Genomic DNA, 24,034 nt, shown 5'->3' on the forward strand with positions numbered 1-24,034 from the left:
AGACCCGCTTACGTCGTTGCCCCGAGAGATTTTCCACATTATCTTGTCTTTCGCGATTGACGTTAACGATGTTATTAGAAGCATCCAGGAGTATGAGGACGGCTTGGATGATTGGCATCCAGACTTGCTACCGAGCATTTTGATGGTGAGCAAGTCGCTTCACAACAGCACCCTCGACTATTTTCATCATCAGCTACTTGTGGTCTCGACGCGAGATTGTCTCAAGCTCCCTGAGAAAATGCTTCAAAAGGCCTTTCGACTTCGGCTTGATTTGTCCTATATGGATAGTAATATGCGTTTTGTAATAACCCTAATTCGGAAGGCGTGGAAGAAGAAGCACCGGTTACGCTATCTGGAGGTGTTCTTACCGGATAAGCCACCAGGACGGGACTGGGACTCTTTTCCGGACCTGCTACATCCGGCACTGAAAACGTATTACGTCAAATCCCTTGTCCGGGACTTATCCGAATCACTAGAGGGAGGGGATGTCGAGATAAGGATCGATATTAACCCCGGCAACAACGCTGTTGGTGAGAAGGATGACATGAAAGAGAATGCCCTGCACTGGGCAATATGGAGAAAAGACGATGACATCGCAGAGCGTATTTTGTCGATGTCCGGCTCAGCCCTAGATGAAGGCAACATTGCGGGCAGAACACCTCTCCATCTGGCCTCGGGCAGAGGAACGCTAAAGTCACTACAGCTGCTGCTTGCTCACGGTTTTGATGTTGATCGAAGATCTTATGGTGAAACACCTCTCAGCGAGGCTGTCCGAAGGAGAGATGCGGCGAAAGTGGCGCTGTTGTTGACCGAGGGCCGGGCTACACCAGACTTACACTTGGACGAAGACACGCCTACGGCATTATGGGTGGCTGCAAGCATTAATGATATGACTATAGTGAACTCGCTACTAGCGTATCCGGCGGTGAACGTTGACGTTCAGAATATTGAACAAAAGACGCCATTACACGTAGTGATCGAAAGACACGGCGATAAAGGCTTGGAAGTCGTGAGAGCGCTGCGAACGCGAGCGGTTGCGAGCCTGGGCATGAAGGACAACAGTGGTCTTACTCCATTATCGCTTGCGGAGGCACAAGGCTACTCGCAGGTTGTGCAAGAGTTTCGTAAACCATGAAAACAACAACTCGTTGCAAGATCAATAGAAGCTCTTGCTGTACTCAGTTAGAGCTTTACTCTCCAATACGATACCTCGAATTGAACTAGAACTGCCGTAGATACGAATTCCGTTGCGTAGTAGCTCTTCCTTGTTCCTACTGAGCTACTTAAAAGTTCCCCTAGCCCCTACCTTAGTCCAGCCTTTATATACGCTTAAAGGCTACGACTTTCTTGGCCACAGCCCGCACTATTAGGCACTCAATCTATATGTTACACCGTTGATGTACAAAGAAAAGAGGATACAGCCGTCCACCGTAGCCAGTGGAGATAATATAGAGGTACCACTGCTAGCCAAAACTCGCCGGCGGGCTAAGCTTAAGAAACCATGGCTTAAGAGTCGCAAACGACAGTGGAAGAAATGAGGGTTCTTCTACTTGAAGATTCACAGCACAAGTCCAACTTATAGGTTACTTCGCTAGACGCGTCCTGGAACACTAGGCAACACTTGATAAAGGATACAGGTTCAAAAGCTCTTCCATCGACGAGAGATGCACTATGTCATGAAATTGCCTTATCAATGACATGAGGGTCCGGAGTTCAAATGAGATATTATCTATAGTGCAGACGTCTGCTGTGATAACCTAGAGCAAGACTGACCGCCGCCTGGCTATGAAATGTTCAAAAATGGAAAATCAGGAATGACGCAGTGCAATGCCTCTAGTTGACCACGACCGTGCTTTGGATATATATCCATTGCTTCAGTGTCCGACCGCAACGACATGATTTAATACAAGATAAATACTTATGCCCCTTTGCAGCACTGCCATTGCAACGTAACGTCTACATATCTTGCCTGGATGCTGAGCCGTTACGTACGTTCGTATAGGGGCTGAGTGGGAACTCAAGACGATTCCTGGACTTGTCTAGTCTCCGTTTCTGGTCGCTCTTGAAAAAGTGCAAAGCCGTGTCGACCAAGCTCTCATTCCCGGCTTTGTCCCCGCTGATCTCCCACCACATCACTCCGCCAAGCCCTAGCTTTTGCACATAGTCCAGCTTCAAAGACATTGTGTGTGGTGTGTCGTACGAAATCAGCGTTTGCGCGGCATCATCGAAACTCCACGAACTTATGATGTCATCATCCTGTTTCGTTGTAGCGCCTGGCCTCGGAAGTGCCTGGCACGGGCAGTCAGTTTTACTGGTAGTAAGAGCCAAGGACAATCGTACCTTGTAGTCCCAGACGCCATTCTCCCAAGACCCATTTCCATCCTGCACGCCAATCCCCTGATAGGGCTGCCCAGGCCCTTGCGTGTGGAGGAACGCTCGGCCATATAGCGGAATGCCGAGCAGAAGCCTACTGGCATCTACTCCGTTCTTTAGGTAATATTGTACCGCATCATCAGTGCTGAATGGCGTGCTGGCTGGGTCAGTGGCTGATTTGTAGACGTTGGCCTGATGTGCAGCTACCGTGCCCCAACTTCCAGCGTAATCAAACGCCATCAAATTCCAAAAGTCAATATGTTCAACCATCTCACTGATCTTCCACATGCGGTAGTGGTCTGGACCGGCTGGACAAGCAACGCTAAGCACGAAGTCGGTCTCCTCGGACTTCACCGAACCGGACGATCGTGATTCCCTTCGGATTTCCTTGAGTAGCTGTGCAAAGCGCTCCGCCTCCGCCTGAGAGGTGGGGTATTCCCAGTCAATATCGAGACCGTCAAGGCCCAGAGACATGACCAGCTGTACAGCAGACCTTGCAAATGTCGACAGACCAGCATCCGATGACACCCAGTTGGCGAATTTGTATCCGTATGACCAGCCTCCGACACTGAGTAAAGTTTTCAAATTACGATTCTTCTCCTTCAAAATAAAAAGTTGTTCCATTGTTCCACCCAAGTGCGCTTCCTTCCCTACCGACGAATTCACACTGCCCGGAGTTCCAATGTCTGCATAGGGATCACTTAGCGAAACTTCCCCATCCGACCCAATTGTTGCGAACGCGTAGATTACATGAGTCAGTGCCTCAGCTGGAAGGTCTTGTGCGGTAAAATTCCGTGCGTAAATGTCCCAGTTACCCATGTAAGCGACAGATCTGTACCCGTCGTTGCTAGTCATCGCAGAAGTTGCTGATGTATTGTTTGATGTAGCATACACATTGGTCTTGGGGGAAGGCTTTGTTTGGGCACAGGAGGATTCATTGGGCCTCGCGGAGCACGACAGACCACTGGCTTCGTAAGTGGCAATTGCGTCATTCGGCATCGTTGTCGAACTGTCAAGCTTGCCTCGCTGGAGCTCGTCTGCGTCAACGGGAACGGCGGCGTTGAAAGACGATATCGTGCTGACCGACACGGCTGTAGACAGGAGAGCCTGTGTAGGCACCATTGTCCCGTTTCGACAGCTCCACTGCCCGCGTTCCATGATCTGCCAGACGCCCGAGCCGCATACCTGTAGTTGAGTGGGATCGCCATTATCGAGACACTGGCCCTCGAGACTAGAAGAGCAGGACGTAGCACAAAAAGCAACAAGACTTAGCGACAGAAACGTCGTCAAGTGTGCACATGTAAACATTATTAAGCGTGACACACTGCAGAGGATGGCTGAGTGTTCTGCATCGAAGGACGCTTTATGTAGTAGTCCCTCTCCATGCGACCAATCTTCACCCCCACAGGTGCATTCCCACGGCCTGACGCGCGTCCAGTACTTAGTTTCAGGCCGAAGTCTGCGCTGGACCTACTATGTTGAAAATCCAACATAGGAACCCGTGAAATACTGCGTGCTGGTGTGTGCTTGCGGTATTCATGTTGGAGCAACTCCCGGCCGAGATCAGATCTCAGATATTCGAACTGGTATTCTTCGATGACTCCGGCACACGCCGTATTCTATGGACAGGTCACGGACCATGCATGTGCCCAGTACTGCCTAAAAGAAGATCATCTCCGAACCGTTTGAGGTTCGCCCCGCGTTTGGCAGACACAGTCCGCCACTTGCGGTCGAGACCTTGGCGTCGGTACACCACGCCGTTACAGGATGAACACGTGACACAGGTGCAGCCGTTAAGTGCTGGCTCCTTGTTCATCTCCAGAACACTGCACGGCGACGCTTTGGCTTCGATGTTTCGCGTGAGGACTTTGTGGCTCACATCAATGGAAACGTTGCGACTCCTCGCTCGTCCAGGAGTTGCGGACCTCATTCAAGACCTCGTCATTTACGAGCGACGGGCAGACGAGAGCATCTTTCACTCATCGCAAAGTAGCTGCCTTCCGCGCCGCACGCTTATCACACAGATCTTGCAAGGTGCAAGGTTGCAAAAGTTGAGCATTGATCTTGACCCTCTGCTGTGTCGGCCACAACGCGGCAAATTCGGGTCCGACAACATTAGTGTGTGCCTTGCCAGTCTCGGCCTGTCCGAAACCATTGCACATTGCCACGAGATCGGTCGGTACTCGTTCGCACCTGGGCAAATGCTTGACAAACTGTCACTTGTCCACAACGATTTAGCGACTTTATGGGCCACCGTGAGGGCGCGAGACGAGTCAAAAATGTCCTCCGAGGTAACCTGGCCGGCATGGCAAGACATTCACTTCTCCGCTGAGAGATTTTGGTCATTACGCGATGCTCCGCTCTGTGTACGTGTGCAACGGGGTTTGAGATTAATGTTAGGGGCTATATGGAACGACTTGTTAGAGCTCAGGATGTCGAGATCTTCTGATCGTGTCAAGTCGTGGCTATGGTGGCTCGGGGAAGAGACTATGGACAACATTGACCATCGAACCATAATGCCCGGCCAAGATGTGCGCCTGAACCAAGCGTGGACAGAGCTTCTAGTTGGGAGGACTATCGAGACCAAACTGTGGATCACCGCGTGTGGATGATCGGATTTGAATCCTTTGGCAGCGAATATCCTTGTAGCGATATGCGTTGAATAATCTTTGGTTCCGGACACTCAGAGTACTAGGCACAAGATGAACTGCACCTCGAGAGCAAGTGTAGCGCTAGGTAAATTAGCTATCGTGACATTAAGTTACATATCGTGAGGAATTTCTTTCTCGCGTGCACCGTATCATTGCGGAACATAATGTCCTTCCTCGTATCGCGGGACGCACTATGTCCCGGGACGCATGAGCCGAGGTCTTTCCTTAAACACCCCATTTTGATTGATTTTTTTCTCCCCAGTGGGCTGGTATTCATTCCTAAAATGCCCAGAGTCTGTGAGATAATATGCGTCGTAAGCGGGTCCATGATCCGATTCGTCAGGATTGCCTGGATGTTGGGTCGCGGTTCACTCTCCACTCTGATACGTCACCAGCTTCTCGATTGACATGGACATCGATCGACATCGATCGACATCTAGAGAAGCTGTATGTAAAGTTTGGAGAGATTATGAGACGAGTAGATGGTGCTGTTGTCGAAAAGGATGCAAAGTGGTAGCTCAGAGACTGGCGTTCGAATTGGCGTTGTGGCGCGCTTTCTCTGGAGCTTCTAGAAGGTTGGAAGGACGTGTCGCATTGTCTCTCTGTGAGCACAACGATAGCGTCGCCTCATCACATATGGAGAGTGAGAATTCAAATGCTTTGTTTGCTGCGAGATGGTACTGTAGTCTAGACATGCGGGCATCTCCTGAACTTCAGCATGCGAATTGGCAGATAAAACATCTTCTTGGCTCCGATCCATAGAGCCCTCAATACGGTACGAAATCAATTTGTTTGACGAAGTCGGATGCTCGTCCGTCAACAACTCCGATCGTAAAGAGTGTACTCTCCTGCATCTGCCCTTCGTTCTCACCCTCTTCCTTTCTTCGCCAGCTAACAGAGCAAGTCGGGCACTGGCAGAAACAAACTCCGCCAAACCGCCTGTCTTAATCCGCACCGCTCTTAAGCATCATGCACATGGTGGACGGTCCATTCAAGTTCGGTTATTAAAGCAGCGGATTCATCTTGGAGGTATTCCGTAGCTCGGCTTGATTTGAACCATAGCGCCATTGCACAACTCCTTGCGTACAAAGCCAGGCGGTCGGTCTAATACTCCATCCAAACATTTACATATCTCTAACTTAGTCCGCATAGGCAAATATCCCTGGTAGTCTTCGACGGAAAAGTAGAGCTTGCAAGGTGAGGTTGAGAATCTCCGCTTTCGCCCTAGTGCATAAAGTGCACAGGCCTTTGGACGGAGCCGATTCAGCCGAATCAACCGACCCACCCTTCCACTTTGTGGAGGTCCTTTCCGAAGTAGACGCTGCCTGATGAAAGAGCTAGGTAACTGCAGACGCTCCTAAACCCCTTTGTCGAACACATGTTCTATGACGATTGGTGATGTGAGTGGCCTTAGAGCGGAACGGTCACGTGGTTTCTGAACAGTCGGCCTGCAGTCGACCGGAGAGAGGCAGTATCTGCATCGCGGTCTCAAAGAATCGTCTATCAAGCCTCTTGCAGCGAGAGATCCGTAGCCAACCCCCTATCAACGATCATCGCGACCCTTGTTCGCGACCCTTGTTACGCAGCCCATGTACGCGAAGCTACCACCATCGTCTAGACAATAGCCAAGTTCAAGCAGTAGGGCAGGTAATGTCGTAGAGGACGCCAGTAAGCTCTTATGTGCAAAGACTGGACGCAGGCGGCAGGCAGCGCTTTCGTATCAAACACACTGCGTAGAGTGAAATTAGTGGCTTGAGGCTGTTTTGCATGAATTGTTACTTGGATCATCACATCAGCTTATGAAACGCTGGGTACAGTCCACTTGCGCCCAGTTCTTGGTCAGGGTCCGTGCTTGGCCAAGCCAGGTGTCAGGTGCAGAACTGCCCCCTAGTCTAGAACTTATGAGACGGCAACTTTCTCACGGTTCCGAGGGCAAGTCTCGTCAATCTAGGGAGGCTTCGACTACTCTTGGAGTGGTACAGGAAAGTAATATTAATACCTGCCACGGTCACTTTTCAGCCTGCAACTTTGCAAACTCGACGATTGAATCCGCTTTGCAGGTTTACATAATGCGATTCGGGAAGCTTCCTCCAATCTGTATTGCGATTCAAGCACTGGCGTTTGCGAAGGTGTCTTCTGCAGACCAGTAAGTGGTGGTCGCCCACCTTCGTCGGGTACACTCCGTAAATACAGAACGCTGACTGCTGTACTGTCAGATGTGGCTCGCATGTGGTCCAACACACGGGATTCACCTTCAACATTACAATCACGGACTGGCGAGGATCGCCAATTGGAGGCGTCAGTGGATCCCATGTGAACGCCGGCGATACTATTAGCGTGGCAAGCGAACTACCCTACATGTTCGAGATGACTCCTGGATCGTCTGATGGCGCCGCCGTATCTTTCAAATATGCTGCTTGGGGCACAACATCTGACGATTGTGTCACCGATCACTATAAGAATGATTTGCGCCACATTTTGTGCGGATTTCCCTGCTAAAGGAGACTCTCGAGATCAGAAATTCGACTCCAGTCGACGTCGGAGGCATGACCTAGACTGTACATCTTCGTGACGCCTTCTGAACCAGCATAACTCATAGTATCAATACTGTAAAAGACCTTGCAAAATGCTTCTCCTCTCTACGCCGTATCGAGCATTATATGATGCAAGAGGAGGATAAAAGTGGGTGTTCAGGCGTCGAGGTCATGGTGCGCACAAACATGATTCAAGAATCGGTCTTGATCGTGTCGCGCCGCTCTTCCCTTCTTCCCATCACCTAGAGTCCTTCGGTCCGACTCAAGAACCAATCTTGCAGCTGATATTCATTCCGCCGTCGCCTTTCAAGCTCGATATTCTTGCCGACGAAAGGATGTACTCATAGACTGTTCCACAGCGAGCCGAATGTCATACGCCCAGAGCACTCTGGCAATCGCTATGCTGATTTTGATGTATACCAACGGTTTACTAATGGAAGCAGTACTGCGAATTGAGAATGGGTGAAAGAGCATTTTCAGATCATTGTGGTCTTGCGAGTGCGCCTTAAGACATCCAGTACTCCGGATCGAAGGTGCGTGGGCTCACGACAAAATCAATGACCCCATCCCAGAATGCTTTCCTAACAACCTCCTTCTTCAGTTCGTATTCTTCGTTCTTTCTCCCCATCCTCACTGTTGGCCAAAGGTCAAAACTGCGTCGTAGTAGATTTACAGTCCAATGATGATCCTACGTCCAGACCGTTTCTCGCGAAAATTGAGGGGAACTCATTGCTTTCCATATTACTGGCCTCCACCGCCACAGTTCAAAGTGATAAACCGTGGTTATCTTGTCGCGGTGACTCCATGTCTCATCTGGACCAAACTACATACCTTCAGCTGTTCAGCCCAGACCCTCGTCCGCTCCACCCCTCATAATCAACTTTTGTCCCGAGTATCGTATGCGAGTAGTGGTTTATTGTGTAGATGGGAACGCCAACTTTGATGCCGGCGAGGAAATCGAAGCCAAGGGCAGGAATAGCCAGACCGCCCTCGAGGACTCGTCGAGACAGAATACCGCCAACTGCAGGCGTCATCCTCGTGGTGTAATCTATACAACCCCGAAGGGATTTGCACGACTGCATCGGCGCTCTAATTTGAACTTGGATCGTACTTCGTGTTTGACCCTCGTCATGGCATGACGATTATGCGTAGAAGCTGTGTCTGACCTAGCCACAATTAACGTGTTACCTCCCATCCAGAGCTCTTTTTTCGGCATGATATCGCTTGTAGTTATCGGAATCCTTTGCATGGAGAAAGAATGTGAAGGTATGTCGGCGTGTCGGTTTCATCGAGTCTGATTCCTTGTCTGCCACTGCGATACACTCGTTGGCCTGCTTCTGGCCGAAGGCGAGGTATTTGCACCGGTCAAGAAAAGGCCAGGCAGGATCTTTTCGAACTTCTCGCCCATCGTGCCGAACGAGTGGCGGCCGAAGACGAGATCGCCCATGTCAAAACTAGCCAGTTGCACCATCGTGCCATGGTGACTGAGCAGCCCCAGCTGATCTGACGGACATTAAGAAGGTCGTGGAGATTCGCCGCAAACCTGAATCGATCGACAAAGATGCCGACGTGGGCAAAATGCTGTCCCAAGAACAGGTTCCGAAAAAGCCTGGCCCAGGGACCTTGCTCAAATTGCAAGGCGAGCATCTGCAGCTACCAGATCCACCTTCTCAACCCGCTACTGCCCCAGTTAGCGCATGAGCTAATCTTGCTGTTGCCACAGGGTCTGCATTTCGTTCTCTAGGCGTGCGAGGTGGGCTCGATGTTCCTCGATCTGGACCTTGAGTTCCGCCCCACGATCCTGCGCTTCTGAGGTTGGTGCGCGTCAGGTTGGACCCGCGGGCGTAAATCGCTTTCAGAGCCGCTGGATCGTTGATCGAAAGTGAATTGGGCGAAAATCGAACGATAGTTCCATGTTCCTGATGTAGCTGATAGTAGTTGATATATTTGTCGCCCACGTATGCATGACAGACGTCGTACCACTGCGTCAATCGACCGAAGAGAGGGCCTGGGTATCGCGATAAAGGGTGACAATGCTAGATAATATAGGTTCTAGCAAACAGAACTGCGTTGACGTTGCAATCATCAAAACTTTTTGTCCAGGGCTCGCATCGGGGTCTTGAAGCTCGGGCATGATCATGGGAATATAACGTAATTGCGAGGGAGACGGCGAAGGACTGCCCATCGCGGTAAACGGAGAAAGGAAGTGGTTCAGCTAATAATCTAACAAGCTCGAAGAAAGATACCCTAACTCAGACCTGCAACCTGTGCCGAGCTGCGCGCGGACAACAGTCACTCCTGCACCAGGATGAACATAGTCCATACGTCGTTAGCTCCATCGCCAAGGTGGTTTGGACGAAGCGGAAACTGTAATTAGCCACAGATCGTTGGAAGACGGAAAAAGTTCTCCTGTAGAGAATTGTGGCGCAACTAAAGAGAAAGTACAGGCAGTTCAAATAGTCTATTGTATAGTCCGATTTGTAAACTTTAGCAATAGCAGCTTACCACAATGCATCATGGATGGGGCATGTGAGTAGCCATGGTTCCGGCCTTGGCATGATCAGTATGCCAGCAGCTCCACCATTCATAGACATACATGGATCACGTTTGCGAGGTTGAGTCCGCTTGCAGTGTGACCTCCGATGCTGTACTAGATTGTCTTTACGAGAAAACCATTTGCTGCAGTCCGAGCAGTGGTAGGGTTTTTTACGAGTGTGCTTCGACTGTCTGTGACGCTGCAAGTGACTGGGTCGACAGAACCTGCTCTCACATTGATTGCAAGCGAACTTCTTGTCTCCCTTTGCCTGATCTGCCTTGCTCTTACGGTCTGACGTTTTAGCAGGGTTCTCGAGGGCGTAGAGCTCAGGTAGTGGTGGGAAGTCAGCGCACGCCAGCTGCTCTTCGCCCAAGTTCGTGTCGTTGAACAAGAAGAGCTCTGTTCCGAAATCCGGCATGAAATCTGATGGTTTGCTGCTCATACGTCGCCAAAGATCTCCGCCGTCCGGTGGCGTAGGCGTCGTCGCTGTGCCAGCGATGAGCCAATCTGAGTCAATGACATCTCGGTAGTGGTTCACACCCATATCCTGAACATCCCAATGCTCAGCAGAAGAGCAGCCAGCCGACTTCGTCTCATCTTGGCACGTCTTGTGCCCTAAATCGTTCGTGTCAAGAGGACAGGAAGTCGATTGAGCAGATATCGGAAAACAACCATCTTGCGACCCACTAAGTGCACCTGGGAGATTGGGGGCACGCAGTTTGCGTGATGGAAACCATCGCATTGGAGACGGAGTCGGTGTGGAATCACAAAGCATCGGGTCAGTCGACATCAAGCCCATTGACGTCGGCAGCGTGGGCGCCACCGGTAGTTCTTGATTCACACAGTAGCTTCCAGAGTTCAGTATTAGTCCGGGTAGACCTCGTGGCTGGGATAGAGACGGAGAGCCAGTCGTGAGCGCCAGGTCTTCAACATGTGTGGCCTCCTGGGGACCTTGAACGGATAAGCTGGGGACAAGGTGACGAGGCTGCCATTCGTGAACATGAACATACGGCATTCCAATGATACGGTCGACGCCATGGCGAAGGTAATGTTGACTGTGACTGGCGCATAGACAACTGTCTACTGCGCACATACGCTCTCGGCTCGAGGAAAAAGAGTGATCGTGGTTTGATGGAACGGCCGCCAGAGGAAAAACCGTGTACGATCTGGGACAAACAGAATAAAGATCGGGCATTCTGTCACCGGGATCTAGGCCTGAGCATCGACCGCAAGCCCAAGTTGGCTGCTCGCAGAACCGAGCCGAGTTTGGAGGTCTTCCTGTACTAACCCGGAGTAGGCGATATATTAGTGCAACGTACGTAGATTGGCCGGCACAGACCGAATCTGGGTCAAGGCTGGGACAAGCTATCGCATCTTCGCGATCGGCTCATCGCTTTGTGGGTTGAGAGCGGTCGCAAAGCCGAATGCTCCATGTATTCAAGATGCACAAAATTTATGGCGCAGACTGGCCTTCTCTGGTGAGAAACGTTAGCCATTGCGTATCCCACCGCTCTGTGTGCTTGCCGCGAGCTTTGTCAATGTTGATTGAGTCAGTTCATCTGGATCTACTGTTCTTCAAGTCGCCAGAAACAGTTCACTCAATCGATTACAGTCTTGGCGGTGGCGGCTAGAAGTGAAAGGCATGCAGTACTAGAGACAGTTGTACGAGGCGCAGGTGTACGACAGAATGAATCCTAGACGAAACTATTGGCGAATAGGATTGCAGAGACAAGAACCTGGGTTATCTCAATAGTTGAGCAGTAATCTTACCCAGTCCGGGTAATTTAGTATCGGAAGGAAGCCGTCCGCGTATTCCTATCATCGGACCCAAATTTTCATAGACGCCCCAGCCGCTTTAAAGGACGCCGAGGGATCGCTGCCATTGCACCCTACAACATCATCATACGGGAAAGCATACCCTCTACCGTCTTCTTGCCATTCGTGTACCAGCTTGCTATACCAGTTGAAAGCAGAGGTGGTGTTCGTAGGATAAAAATCACGAGCGCAGACACCAGGCTGATGTCGCCCTGCCGGCAACAGTAGAGTGCCGCGATTGAAGGCCGCCGCTAGCGCGGTCGCAACGCTGTTACGGGTGCTATTGTTCGTGCTAGCGAAAGGCCCACTGACGCAGGAAAATATGTCCCGGGCTGTCGGCTGCTTGAAGAGCAGACCAGTGTCCGGACAGTGCAGGAGGCTGGTCCCTTCGTCAATAGCGCACACAACATCGCCGGCGCTATCAATCTCTACCACAAGCGACTCGCTCGACCTGAAACGACTCCAGACGTTGGCTACTGTCTCAGCAAAGTATTCATCGAAGGCCCCCTCATCTATAAACGCGATATAGCTATTGGGAGAGTACGCGCGTAGCCACGAGGCATTCGCATCAGTGCCTTTAGCACACATGCTTCCCCATGGCCGGCCATCTAATGTAGATTGCCTGATCAGGCCTGCACAAATCCCTTCTAGCGCCCCTGCTTTCATTCCTGGGTAATAATAGGAGCCGCCGCTTTCCGCAGCAGTCTTAATATCAAATGAAACGCGCAGTCTGGACACCGCATCGACATATGTTGGATTGGCAACCAGACCAGACGGGGTGTTAGAGAACTCCAAGTAAGTAAAGCTCATATTCTTGTGAGTGGCAAAGCTCGGCTCTACGAGACTGCCAGCAGCGTATCCGAAATCCAACATGCCGCTGTCCGACAGCCACAGTCGACCGCTGCTAAGACATCCAGGGACCTCCAGGGCATGGGTTCTATTTGCTTGAACGATATGGGTGACTGATCCGTCGTCGATTGGGGCATTGGTCGGCTGCCACAGGCTGTTGTTCACTGTAATGAACGCATGTTGCCCATTCGATGCTATGCCGGTGACGTAAACAAGCACATCAACCTCTAGACCGTTAGAAAAGGTGATCGGGAGCGGTGCACATGCGGATACAGAAGACTTGCTGATGTCTCCCGAAGTCGATGGTGACCAGGTATAATTGTTGGTCGGGGACGACAGCACAAGCGGGCCAATACTTGCGGACATTTCCCTTGTCCGTTTACCGCGATGGGTTTGCGATATCAACCCACGGAAATGCGAACAGAAGTTAGCAAGTTGCTGCTTTGGTGATGACAGTCCTTTTTCCCAATTTTCGTTTTCTCTTAACTTGTTCTAGGTCTTAACCCCGGGGAAGCTAGGAGGAACGCGCCGGCAGGCGACTTTCCTCCTCATCTTCTATGCAATTCATCGTGACCTACTCTAACAACCCCATATCTCATGACTCGTTTAAGTATATATGAGACCACGTTGCTGCAGTACACTGCTATAATCTACACTTGCCCCTGCGGTGTTCGTTCGGACGGCTTCTTCTGTTCGAATGCCGGAAGTTAAGTAGGGTAGCGCAGGATATGTGAAAACCCGATTCCGTTAAAGTAGTCTATACATATTTTCTTCTCTTTCAAAAAGGTGAGCCAGCTAGTATTCTGAGCCGGCTACATCAAGGGTCAAAGTGGCAGAATAGCATTGTCTATGGTCTATGATCCGATTCGTGATTAGCGTTAGGGTTGCCTACATCTTAGATCGCGGTTCAACTTACTCGCTTTTCTACTGCGTCACTAGCTTCTCGATTCCCAAGGACATCGATTAATATTAAGAGAGGCTGTTTGTACTGTAAGGTTTGGAGGGACTCCAAGACGAGTAGATGGTGTCGCTGTCGGAAAGGATGCAAAATAGTAGCCTTTGTAGTAAATAATAGAATAATCTACACTAAATTATTACATATAATGTACTACCCTGTTCAAGCCACCAACAGCCAAGCATTCAGCTTATTCCACCCAAAGAAAAAGTCATTATACGCATACGACACGCTCGGTCGCACTTAGTGATAATACACAACCGGCGGGTTGAGATGGGATCAAACATAACGCCCTGACCGCCCGGTGCATAGACGTCCCCATGACTCTCTAGCACCATCGTGCCGCCGTTACCCGTTATCCCTGCTGGTCTACGATCCCGCCTGATGCCTGCGCTGAGCGACAGACCATGATATGATACTCTTCGCCGGGTGGGGCGAGGGACTGGTAGGGGTTGGTGTCGTTGGCGGGCTCGCTGCAGCAGTTTCCCGAGGAGAGGGACAGGTATGTGTAGCCTTCCCAGGAGAATTGATAGGCACCTTCCATGGAGCCGGTGACGAGGCCGGTGGGGCGGACGGTGGTATTTTGCGCGAGGTGCGTGATGGTTGCAAAGGGGACGGTGAGTGGGGGGTTGGACATGGGTGCTTGGAAGATGTTTTGCCAGAAGGAGCCGAAGTTGAGGCTCGGGGTGGAGGCGCCGGAGGGGAAGTAGAGGTTTGCGTCGATTTTGTTGTAGCGCGAGTCTTTGGGCAGGCCGATGCTGCCGTGGCCGGTCCAGGAGCCGGGCTCCATGGCGGTGGAGGTGGCGACGCCTATGTCGGAGTTCATGGAGCCCATTTGGGAGACGGAGTAGAGGTAGACTATCTCCACGTGCCGAAACGCACTCCGAGGCGAGACAGCTTGGTCGTGTGACACTGCCAGTGCCGGCGTGCACTACAATAAGTTCAGAGATGAAATCACGTAATAGAATATAACAGCTGCGGGGTGGGAATTGAGACCAAATATACTTAGCAACGAGACAAGTGATTATACATCGTATAGTGAGCTGCAACTTTCGGCGTCAGCGACCAGGCTGAAATTATACTATCTCTGTGGAAGCATTGAGTCTCGTTGCAGCCCTATAGGGATGTCGAAAAGCTGAAGCATGCTATAATCTGCCTTCTGCGACGTGATTTCACGAGGTGTCAGTCCTGCTGTACGGCCATGCTGAAGTTTTCGCTTGTCCGGATTTGCTCCATGAGTGAGTAGAATACTGGCAACAGAAATGGTGTCTTGAGGGCGAGCGACCACTACATTACCTTGGCAGACTTCGTGTAATGGTGTGCCAAGCTGGAAGTGTCCTCTTAGTCGGATAGACTTCTGATCCTGGAAGATCACATCGTCGCAAGGTGTTCCGAGTTGAGCAAGGTTGTATACTAGGTTGAGGTCGACGGGTCTTCTCCAGACTGCATAGTGCATGAGACTGCCTCGTTGGAGATCACCACCTCTTCCGAGTAGCAGATTGATCATGTCGTACTCTGCCGTTTGCACAGCCATTGACAGGCTTGTACACTCCACATCGCAGCTTGCATTTGGATCTGCTCCCTTGTCAAGAAGCCACGTGGCCATCTTCATGTCATGGACGCTCATACTGATCACTAGTCAATCACTATCCAGGCTCTGACTGAAGGTCGACGTACCTAAGAACAGGCGGCTGAGTGGGGCCTAGTGCCTTGTTGATGTCCCACCCATGGAAGAACAGCAGTTCGATCGCCCGATAGTTCTTCTTCGTGACTGCTTCTATAATTGCTTCTGGCGATGGTTGAACGTGTTGGTCCAACAGATACTGCAGTACTGTTGTGTGATTGCAAGTGATTGCGACCTTGAGAAGCCAAGAACACTTGGAGATAGACTTCTCTTGCCTTAGTATTCGCTCTACTCGCTCCTGGACGATGTCTATGTCACCCGTAGCAACTTCGTATTCCAGGGAGTCAAATTGGTCTGGGGGGAAAAACTGAGCCATCGTGCAGAGGGAGTGTGAGATTGAGATTAAGAACGAATGTGGATGTGGACAAATCGAAGCGGAAGCATATCACGTCACATGCTGCTCGGAATCGGGATCTTGATCCGTATGCAATGATAGCGTGGTCTCATGCATTCTCATTGGGCCGGGCGATCGCTGTCCGCCTCCGGGCTGCTTGTGACTCATTCTAATAAAGTTAGCAAACGAAGCACCGTCGCTCCGCTAACTGTAGCATTTAACGTCCATAAATTGAGCTTCGGGGTCACCGGTTGCATCTTGACCTGTTTACCCTTCTGAACAACAAATGGCGGGCCAACCACTTTTCACACGCCTCTACGCTCGCAATGCGCTTGAAGTCGTCGAGATGAACGAAGTTGCGTTGCTCAAACCCGGCTCTACAAAAAGAGCCATTGGTACAAGGGAACCCAATGGATGTTCCGCTATTTTAGTTGTGGGGAAAGGTATAATATTGGCCCATATTGCACCATATCCACCAGAAGCTGGAGCGAACACAAGCCAAACCGGCCTGGAGCATTTCCGAGACAAATTGCAGGAAGTGATCCGTCTTTTCAAGAAGAATCGCGACCTTTTCAACGGCGATTCTGTCTCTTGGAGCATCTTCGCTCGAATGGATGACGAAACTCCGCTTGACCATCATCGCGAAATTGCTACCAGAGCTTTCCGGAAGCACGGATTACCAAATGAACCTGCACATTATGAAGTGCATAATCCAAGACGTCTGGACCATCCAGCTGCTAAGGGAACCGTAGTTGGCATCATACAAGACGATGGTAGATGCGCAGCGTATCTTGAAGACACTGCTCTGGAGTTCGGCAATTTCGTACCATCTTCATCATCACAACCATCACTGCCACAAGCGGGAACTAGCACTGGTGCCTCGTCTTCAGATTTTTATTGGTACTACGACAGTTCCGGGCCGCTCTATCACCGAATCGAAAAAAAGCAATGGGGTCGGTCGCAAAGAGAAGCACCAGCGAATGAGCGAATTTGGACGAACGACCGGTGGAGCATGTGGAACGGATCGAGGTGGACTACACTATGACAAGGGACGTCACATGCATTTATAATAACAACGATGATATATAGTGACTGGAGACTCAAAGAAAGCCTTGGACTTGTCAGGTATCGGAGGATGTGCTCAGCGCTGGCTTAGAATTACTTCATCTGCTTCGAACTAGCGGATCTAGTCACAACCAGGTCCTCTTTTGTGGTTGTCAGTACGAGAATGCACGCGCCAGTACGTCGTGATACTTACCGGTACAAGGCCGGGTCGGGGAAGATGTGCTGTCTTGCGTTGCCACAAACACCCAATAGTTCATTCGAGATAGGGCAGAGTTCCAGACAGATCTTCGCATCCACGTACTTCTTGACCAGCTGCGGATGCTCCAGTAAGGCATAGCCATGATCGATATGCCTGGCATCGAGGAGCAATGAATCATAGAGGTTGCTGTTGTCCGGGTTGTGGAAGCCCGCCTGAGCTTCGGATTCCAGTGGCATGAACCCGCCCGTATCCAGGAGTGTCTCACCGGCATGCAACATGAACGGTATGCTGATATTAAATCTCTCGCATGTCTTCGTGAATGCAAGCAGGAGATCAGCATAGTGCCCAATGTGGTTTGGGCGGTCTTCAGCTCCGACCAGATCGAAACCACAGACGACGTCAGGATATGCCTGTTTCAACTTGATGCCGTGTTCTAATTCTGACTTCATCTTGGCCGGTGGAATGCTTCGAGGTGTGCAGTAGATAATTTTAAGCCCGAATGGGAATCGGTCACCGTATTGCTGCTTCTTCTTCTCGGTTCCTTCACAGACGATCTTCATCTGCTCGTTGTGTCCGAGCTTGCTCACACCTTCGTCGGTTGGTCTTGACTTGTCCATGAGCATTGGTCGAAGCTCTGCATACATGACCTTGTCTAGGACCATGTTGTCAATGACCTCGCGAATGTACCGGCGGTAGGCGCTCGCATAGTTCACGAGCCCCTTGAACGCACGAATACCCTGGTTGAAGCACGCACATACATCATTGCTAGTCTGGTGCTCGGCGTAAGCTTTCTTGTGTGTAACAATCATCTTTTCTCGTGCCCAGCATGCTGCAAGGTCGAGTTGTTCGTTGCAATCGTCGGCTCTGTACTCCATTGGCACTTCGTTGTAAGATACGCTTGCGGGAAACTGCTTCCGAAAGTCCGCCCACTTCATCCACGAAGCGTTCGTTGGGCTCTTCCAGTCGATGTCGTACTCCTCTGTGAAGATGTTGCTCGTTTTCGTGTCCTTCGGCAAAACACTGAACTAAATCTCCGTTTCGGCGAAATCTTGACGCTTCAGTAGCAGCTTTTTGCTGCGGAGGAACATGGTGTCCTTCAGGTTTCGTGCATGCGGGAATAGCTTCTCTGGAGGCAGTTCAGCGTTGAAGTGAAGATGGAGGAGCCTTCATGAAAGCAGAGACAATTACCAACTTCTAGAAATCTAGAGAAGGCGCAACGGGGCTCGAAAGCCGACCGGTGGGGCAATGCTCAGCCGCGGACTCATATTTGCCTCACATTGCCTCAGGTTGCAAGGGAATTAGTCAGGCAAGAGGTCTTATGATGCTCCTGGTCTCTGCAGGGGCGCATTGTGGAGTCCATTTGACTTGTACTGCCTCCCGATGAGTCGGAATGAATAACATGTGGAACCTCTTCGGCCGCACATTCGATCAAATGAACGCCTTCGGACGTACAGGCGGCCTCAACCAGCGCTAATCAGGTTGAGGCAACAATGCTAGCACTTGGTGGTAGCCACAGCCACTATTTTATGCAGTGGGTCAGCACGAGGCCGCGAAAGAGCCAGTGATACGAGTCATCGTGCCTGAGCGACAAAGGTCATGGCGCAGATGAGGTGGAGCTCTACTCGGCCACGTCTTGTGATTTGCGCCGGGAGCTTTCCGCCCGAAACATGATCATGGCTAAGTCCGACCGGCAGTAATATAAAGAAGCTTGTCCAGAATCTCGCTCTTAGCCCGACACACCCCGGATCCGATTCCAACACCATGAAGAGCCGCAACTCCAATGAAACCCACGTTCCGGAGCTCTACAGTGGTCTCACCAACGAGGGCTATTCCCAGTACAAGAAAGACAACCTTGAGGCATGGGAGCAAATGGCCGAGCAATGGGAGACCTTCCAAAGCCTCGAGGGCGCCGACGGCAATGACATGTTCAACCAGTGTCTCCTGCCTGTAGTCGCTGAGCTCGCCGGTCTGCGGACTGAGGACGAGCGACCGGTCAAGAAACTCGAGCATTGGCGACCCGGTGAGCGGGTTCTGGACCTGGGCGCTGGCAGCGGCATTGTCGCACGCATGTTTGCAAAACATGGCGCGCACGTGACCGCACTCGACAATTCTCAGGCAATGCTTGAGAAAGGCAGAGAACGAGCAACGAGGCAAAATCTCTCTGGCCAGATCACTTACGACTATATCGACTTGACGGACTACTCCATCATGGAGAATTACATGCGAGACAAGGAGTCAGTATGCCGCCTACCAGCCTTTGCGCTCTTTGCTAACGGTCTGCGAAGACCATATGACATTGTCACGATCAGCACGACAGTGAAGTCATTGCCAGATATCGAGCCGCTAGCCAAGGCTTTGCCACTGATGCTCAAGCCTGAAGGACGGTGCGAATCCCAGTGCATTGGTATATGGACTTTACTGACTTTCGTAGAATCGTTCTAGTAGAACTTCACCCTGCCTTCTCCAAACCCGCGGGACACCGCGGTATGGAGATCTTCGAGAACCCGAAGACTGGCAAGCAGCAACTCAGCACCTACATCAAAGTGCCACAATATTTGAACATCCCACCAACGAAGAGCGAAGCTGTGCGAGGCCAGCCAGAGCCACTGGTAAGCTGACCACCACACATGTGATGGACTTACATCTGACATTCGCAGTGGTTCTTTCATCGGCCGTTTTGGGCGCTCATGGATCCATTCTTTCGGAACGGACTCGTGCTTGATGCTATGCGAGAGCCAGCTTTCAAGGGCGACCCAATGCCATCACAAGCTCAGAACTACCACAATTTTCAACAGACGCCGATGTTAGTAGCGATCCGTTTGCGACATGCGAAGTTCCTGTAACGTTGTAAGAGCATAAATATTAATTCTAACGTTACCGTGAGCAATCCCGCTAAGCTTTTCGTGCCCTTCACGAAGTTAGCAGCACACTCCATGCGCTTTTATCGATCTGACGGAGACTATGGTGCCACGCCTTTCACAAAGTCAAAGGATGCGGCTATACAGTTCGCCTCCCTGCCCGGCAAAGACATCGCTCAATACGCCCATTACAGCATTCGCAACGTTTTGAATAGTACTCCGTGGACAGATCGGCATGCGCCATATATCTGGCGCTTTACTGTAGCGTTCTCGGTTCGAAGCATTGAGTGCTATTGGGCGAAAACATCTTCCGTTCATGCTAGGAGAAGCCCAAAAGGAAGAGCAGTTAAAGGCACAACAAGCTGCTGCAAGACAAGAAGCAGCTCGTCAAAGGAAGGCTAATAGCTGCAAAGGCAGTAGTCAAAGACAACCTTCAAGCCTCAAAAAGCTGTTGTGAAGTTCCTAGCGCATCAGGATGCTCTTGGCTACCCAGTCCGAGTAAAGCACATAGAATCGATAACTTAGCCGTCAGTCTTGCACGCCGGCGGGTGCCGGCGGACAGGCCAAGCAGTCCTCCTGGCAAGAATTGGGCTCAGCTGTTCTACAAACGGCACCCAGAGCTTCAGACGAGTACGACTAGCGCTTTGGACTAGAGTCGTTACGACATCTACGATAAGGCAGCACACTGGTTCAACGTTGGACCCGACTATCCTACAAGAAAATGTCTGCAACATGGACGAGACTGGCATCATGCTTTCCAAGCTAGGCTCCGCCAAAGTCCTCGTAAGTAGGGACAGCGAACGCGGTTACAGAGGTGCACGTGTGAAGCGGACCACGATTACCTCAATCGAATGCGTGAGCGCCGACGGTAGGTATTTGAATCCCATGATATGGCCTGCATCCACGCATGAATCAAATTGGACCACACATCCCACCCCGGGACGGCAGTATGCGTACTCAGACAGCGGCTATACCGACTCATATCAGTCCGCAGTGGCTGAAGCCAGTATTCGACCCCCAGACCAGGGAACGAGCTAATCACAAACCACGTGTACTAATATGCGATGGCTTTGAACGCACGAGACCCTCGAGTTGTTAGAGTTCTGCTTTGAGAACAACATCGTGCTTTGTCGTCTGCCTTCGCACACATCCCACAGGCTTCAACCGTGTGACGTTGGTGAGAGCTCGATAGTCTTATCAGTTCGCAGTACCTTGGGTTGTGACGAGCGGATGGATGTTAGACATCGAATGAAAAAAGATGCTGAAGATGAAGAAGCTAAAACGCAGCATTTGGACTTTACTAGAACTTATCAAGTAAGTTAAGTTAAACTAACTTAGCGCTGTGCGGCACCTACATAGGAGGTAAGTAATAGACTACTCTAGCATGATTGGGCTACGACCAGCCGGCGCAGATGCAGAAAGCTAGTAGCGGACATGACTGAGTCGCGCGTCCCTTGTTCTGATAACATTTAGAGTAAATACAAATGTCGTTTAGAAATGTCTAAATATTGCAGTTTTGACTAAATAAGAGGGGACTGGTCTAACCCAGCTGAGTACAATCATTTGTGAAGTCCGCTTCGAAATATTAGGCCCACGCAGCTTTATCTCCTCTCACGGCTCATTTGCTAGCGAATACGTCTCAGCCTCGGGACGCGACGAACTCCCTGTAATGCTGCGTATATAGTCACTATCGATGTTCTCGTAAGGAGGTAGCGTTGTTGTCGGAGGGCTAGACGTAAAAGTGGCGACTGACGAAGCATCTGCGATAGTGCTGTGGTTTGTCTTCACCATGTCCAAACAGCTGGGCAGCTGGACATCCTCAATGTCTTCAGCGAAGTCGAACTCCTCTGCGACGATTCGGCCATAGAATAGAAGGTGGCCTGTATTATCGCACACACGGTAACTCCACGAGTCGCTACCGTTAAAGCTTTGATCTGTGAATGCGGCCGCAAAATCTTCCAAGTCCTTGACGAAGGCGGACGTTACCGTGCCATTCTTTTCGTGAGCCTGTATCTTCAAGCCGCCCACCTCATTACCATCGAACTCGTAGTACTGAAAACTTGTGGGAAGTTGAAGTGGATGACCATCACTCCAGTTTCTGCCAGACGAAACCGTAACATTTCCAAACCCAGCGCGCCCAGCTGCCACACTGTAACCCGAAGGGCTGGCACCCAATTGAACGATCAAATGACGGAACAGGCTAGTCACACAAGGCTCCTTGGTTTGAATGACGGGGCCATTCACGTCATGCAGCGAGCAGCTCCCGTACAGCTTTTCGACAATGGATTTGCCGTCTGCTCGGGGTGTGGCGCCGAAAAAGGCGGTGTCCCCGTGGTGGATAAATTCAGAGGCATAAGCATAGGATAGGGTTGCAGTCAGAACGGCAGAAGTCCAAAACATGATTTCTTCGAGCAGCGAGACCAAGTTGCAAACTCTCCGGGCCGTTCATCGTATCCATCACAATAACATTTGTACTCACGTCAGTGAGACCAAGAAATGCCAGGGTAGAAAATACAATAGCCCCGGGGGTCGAAACGATAACTTATGGGCTCAATGGGAATAACTCTCTTCAGAACTATGGTCACTAATCACGACACAGTGCTCGAAAACTGCATCGCTTCTTCCCTTCAGGAGTTTCCTTCCTAGGCCCACTGCACCTGTGGACGAGAACCATTGATCTGGCGCAATCCGCGAATTGGTATATGAGTCTTCTTGTCGTCCACTACACGTGTTGTAAGTTTCACCATCTACGAGCAGTGATATTGCTTACACGGAGGGCGTGCAGAGACTCACCTCTTACGCGCCTGATTCGTAAAGGGCTAGTATCAGCGAATCGAGTAAGTTCGCGTGACCAACGAGGAGTCGTAGATTGTGTTCTCTTTGCTGTGCCTCGCTAAGAAGTTTCATTCTGACCATTGACGCCAGAGCATAGACTGCCGTTGGTGGCATAAAAAGCTGATAATAATTGCGATCGAATATCTCAAACTGCGTAGTCCACGCTCACAAGTACTGTATATGGAGCAACATTAAAGCCTTTGAAAGCTAACGTCCATCCCCACGTCACGAGCCGCCCGCCGTAGCGAGCCACATTCTCGTTGTGAACCCTCTCACGTTCTCCCAACCGTGCATATAAGTATGTTTCTGTTGCCGTAACACTCTTTAGCCATTTCTACATCTACACGCTGTCGCATTACACAATAGCGGCAGTCCTTACTTTGCTATCGATTGATCCGTTGCCCCTGCTACTCGTTTGTCATTCGCTCTACCCCTTATCGGTTGCGGGTAGAGGCTTGTTGTCAGATATCGGTGTGCTGAGACGAAGCTTCAGCTAGCAATTAAAATGCTTGCGAAGTTTGGAGTCTTTTTTCCACGTGGAATGTTCGATCCGAGAGTTTCTCCGATGGAGGAGTACCTTCAGGTCGTATTATCGTTTAGGGTGCATTAGCTCGCCGCTAGCAGGATACCAAAATAACGGGTATTATTGCTGGCCGCTTTCCTTCTTTCAGATCTCTTTCAGATTTCTTTCAAATGTGATTGTAGCGCACAGTCGGATTCTAGAAGTGTCCATGGCGCGTTTCATTGTCCCTGATCTATTCTTAGGCACATTTCGCCGGTACCTGCAGCTGCCCTGCCTTGTCAACCCCCTTCCTTCCCTTCAACACTCCAACATCGTCGGCTAACATGGACAGAGCCAGTCTGGCACTGGCAGAACACAATTCCGCCGATCAACCTATCTCATTTCGTGCACGCGCAGATCGTAGCAATGTACCCCGAACCACCCTCCAGCATCGTGCACGCGGTCGACGGTCGATTCAAGAGAAAGCCCAAAGCCAACAATATCTATACCCATGGGAAGAGAAAGCGGTCGTGAAGTTTCTAGCGCATCAGGATGCCCTCGGCTGCCCAGTCCGAGTAAAGTACATAGGTTCGATAGCCTTCAGTCTTGCACGCCGGCGGGTCCCAGCGGACAGGCCAAGCAGTCCTCCTGGCAAGAATTGGGCTCAGCTGTTCTACAAACGGCACCCAGAGCTTAAGGCGAGTACGACTAGCGCTTTGGACTGGAATCGGTACGATATCTACGATAAAGCAGCACACTGGTTCAAGGTTGCCGGAGACCTTTTCCAGGACCCGGCTATCCTACAGGAAAATGTCTACAACATGGACGAGACTGGCATAATGCT

The 24,034-nt window shown here is 50.8% G+C and overlaps 8 protein-coding genes across 8 annotated transcripts; 3 read left to right on the forward strand and 5 right to left on the reverse strand.

The window, feature by feature from the left end:
- Positions 1–292: 292 nt before the first annotated feature.
- On the forward strand, positions 293–1,135 carry M409DRAFT_31014 (uncharacterized protein; the record flags this gene model as incomplete). Its single annotated transcript, XM_033810161.1, has 1 exon — positions 293–1,135. The coding sequence occupies one exon, from the start codon at positions 293–295 to the stop codon at positions 1,133–1,135; it is 843 nt and encodes a 280-aa protein (XP_033659371.1).
- An 821-nt stretch (positions 1,136–1,956) lies between these two features.
- On the reverse strand, positions 1,957–3,228 carry M409DRAFT_38219 (glycoside hydrolase family 18 protein; the record flags this gene model as incomplete). The annotated part of the gene is made up of 2 exons (XM_033810888.1): positions 1,957–2,289; positions 2,341–3,228. The coding sequence occupies 2 exons, from the start codon at positions 3,226–3,228 to the stop codon at positions 1,957–1,959; spliced, it is 1,221 nt and encodes a 406-aa protein (XP_033659372.1).
- Positions 3,229–7,093: 3,865 nt separating this feature from the next.
- M409DRAFT_61618 (uncharacterized protein) lies at positions 7,094–7,523 on the forward strand (the record flags this gene model as incomplete). The annotated part of the gene is made up of 2 exons (XM_033814815.1): positions 7,094–7,170; positions 7,241–7,523. The coding sequence occupies 2 exons, from the start codon at positions 7,094–7,096 to the stop codon at positions 7,521–7,523; spliced, it is 360 nt and encodes a 119-aa protein (XP_033659373.1).
- Positions 7,524–9,228: 1,705 nt separating this feature from the next.
- M409DRAFT_61619 (uncharacterized protein) lies at positions 9,229–11,132 on the reverse strand (the record flags this gene model as incomplete). Its single annotated transcript, XM_033814816.1, has 4 exons — positions 9,229–9,594; positions 9,817–9,988; positions 10,064–10,925; positions 11,105–11,132. 4 exons carry the CDS (start codon positions 11,130–11,132, stop codon positions 9,229–9,231), a joined length of 1,428 nt encoding a protein of 475 aa, XP_033659374.1.
- A 2,936-nt stretch (positions 11,133–14,068) lies between these two features.
- M409DRAFT_31017 (glycoside hydrolase family 43 protein) lies at positions 14,069–14,548 on the reverse strand (the record flags this gene model as incomplete). Its single annotated transcript, XM_033810162.1, has 1 exon — positions 14,069–14,548. One exon carries the CDS (start codon positions 14,546–14,548, stop codon positions 14,069–14,071), a length of 480 nt encoding a protein of 159 aa, XP_033659375.1.
- Positions 14,549–16,917: 2,369 nt separating this feature from the next.
- On the reverse strand, positions 16,918–17,930 carry M409DRAFT_31018 (uncharacterized protein; the record flags this gene model as incomplete). Its single annotated transcript, XM_033810163.1, has 2 exons — positions 16,918–16,936; positions 16,990–17,930. 2 exons carry the CDS (start codon positions 17,928–17,930, stop codon positions 16,918–16,920), a joined length of 960 nt encoding a protein of 319 aa, XP_033659376.1.
- Positions 17,931–18,756: 826 nt separating this feature from the next.
- On the forward strand, positions 18,757–19,838 carry M409DRAFT_61622 (uncharacterized protein; the record flags this gene model as incomplete). The annotated part of the gene is made up of 3 exons (XM_033814817.1): positions 18,757–19,379; positions 19,427–19,604; positions 19,653–19,838. 3 exons carry the CDS (start codon positions 18,757–18,759, stop codon positions 19,836–19,838), a joined length of 987 nt encoding a protein of 328 aa, XP_033659377.1.
- A 1,626-nt stretch (positions 19,839–21,464) lies between these two features.
- Positions 21,465–22,253, reverse strand: M409DRAFT_31020 (uncharacterized protein; the record flags this gene model as incomplete). The annotated part of the gene is made up of 1 exon (XM_033810164.1): positions 21,465–22,253. The coding sequence occupies one exon, from the start codon at positions 22,251–22,253 to the stop codon at positions 21,465–21,467; it is 789 nt and encodes a 262-aa protein (XP_033659378.1).
- Between the last annotated feature and the right edge of the window lie 1,781 nt (positions 22,254–24,034).

Source organism: Zasmidium cellare, assembly GCF_010093935.1.
Source record: "Zasmidium cellare ATCC 36951 unplaced genomic scaffold M409scaffold_83, whole genome shotgun sequence".
Classification (NCBI taxonomy): Eukaryota; Fungi; Ascomycota; class Dothideomycetes; order Mycosphaerellales; family Mycosphaerellaceae; genus Zasmidium; species Zasmidium cellare.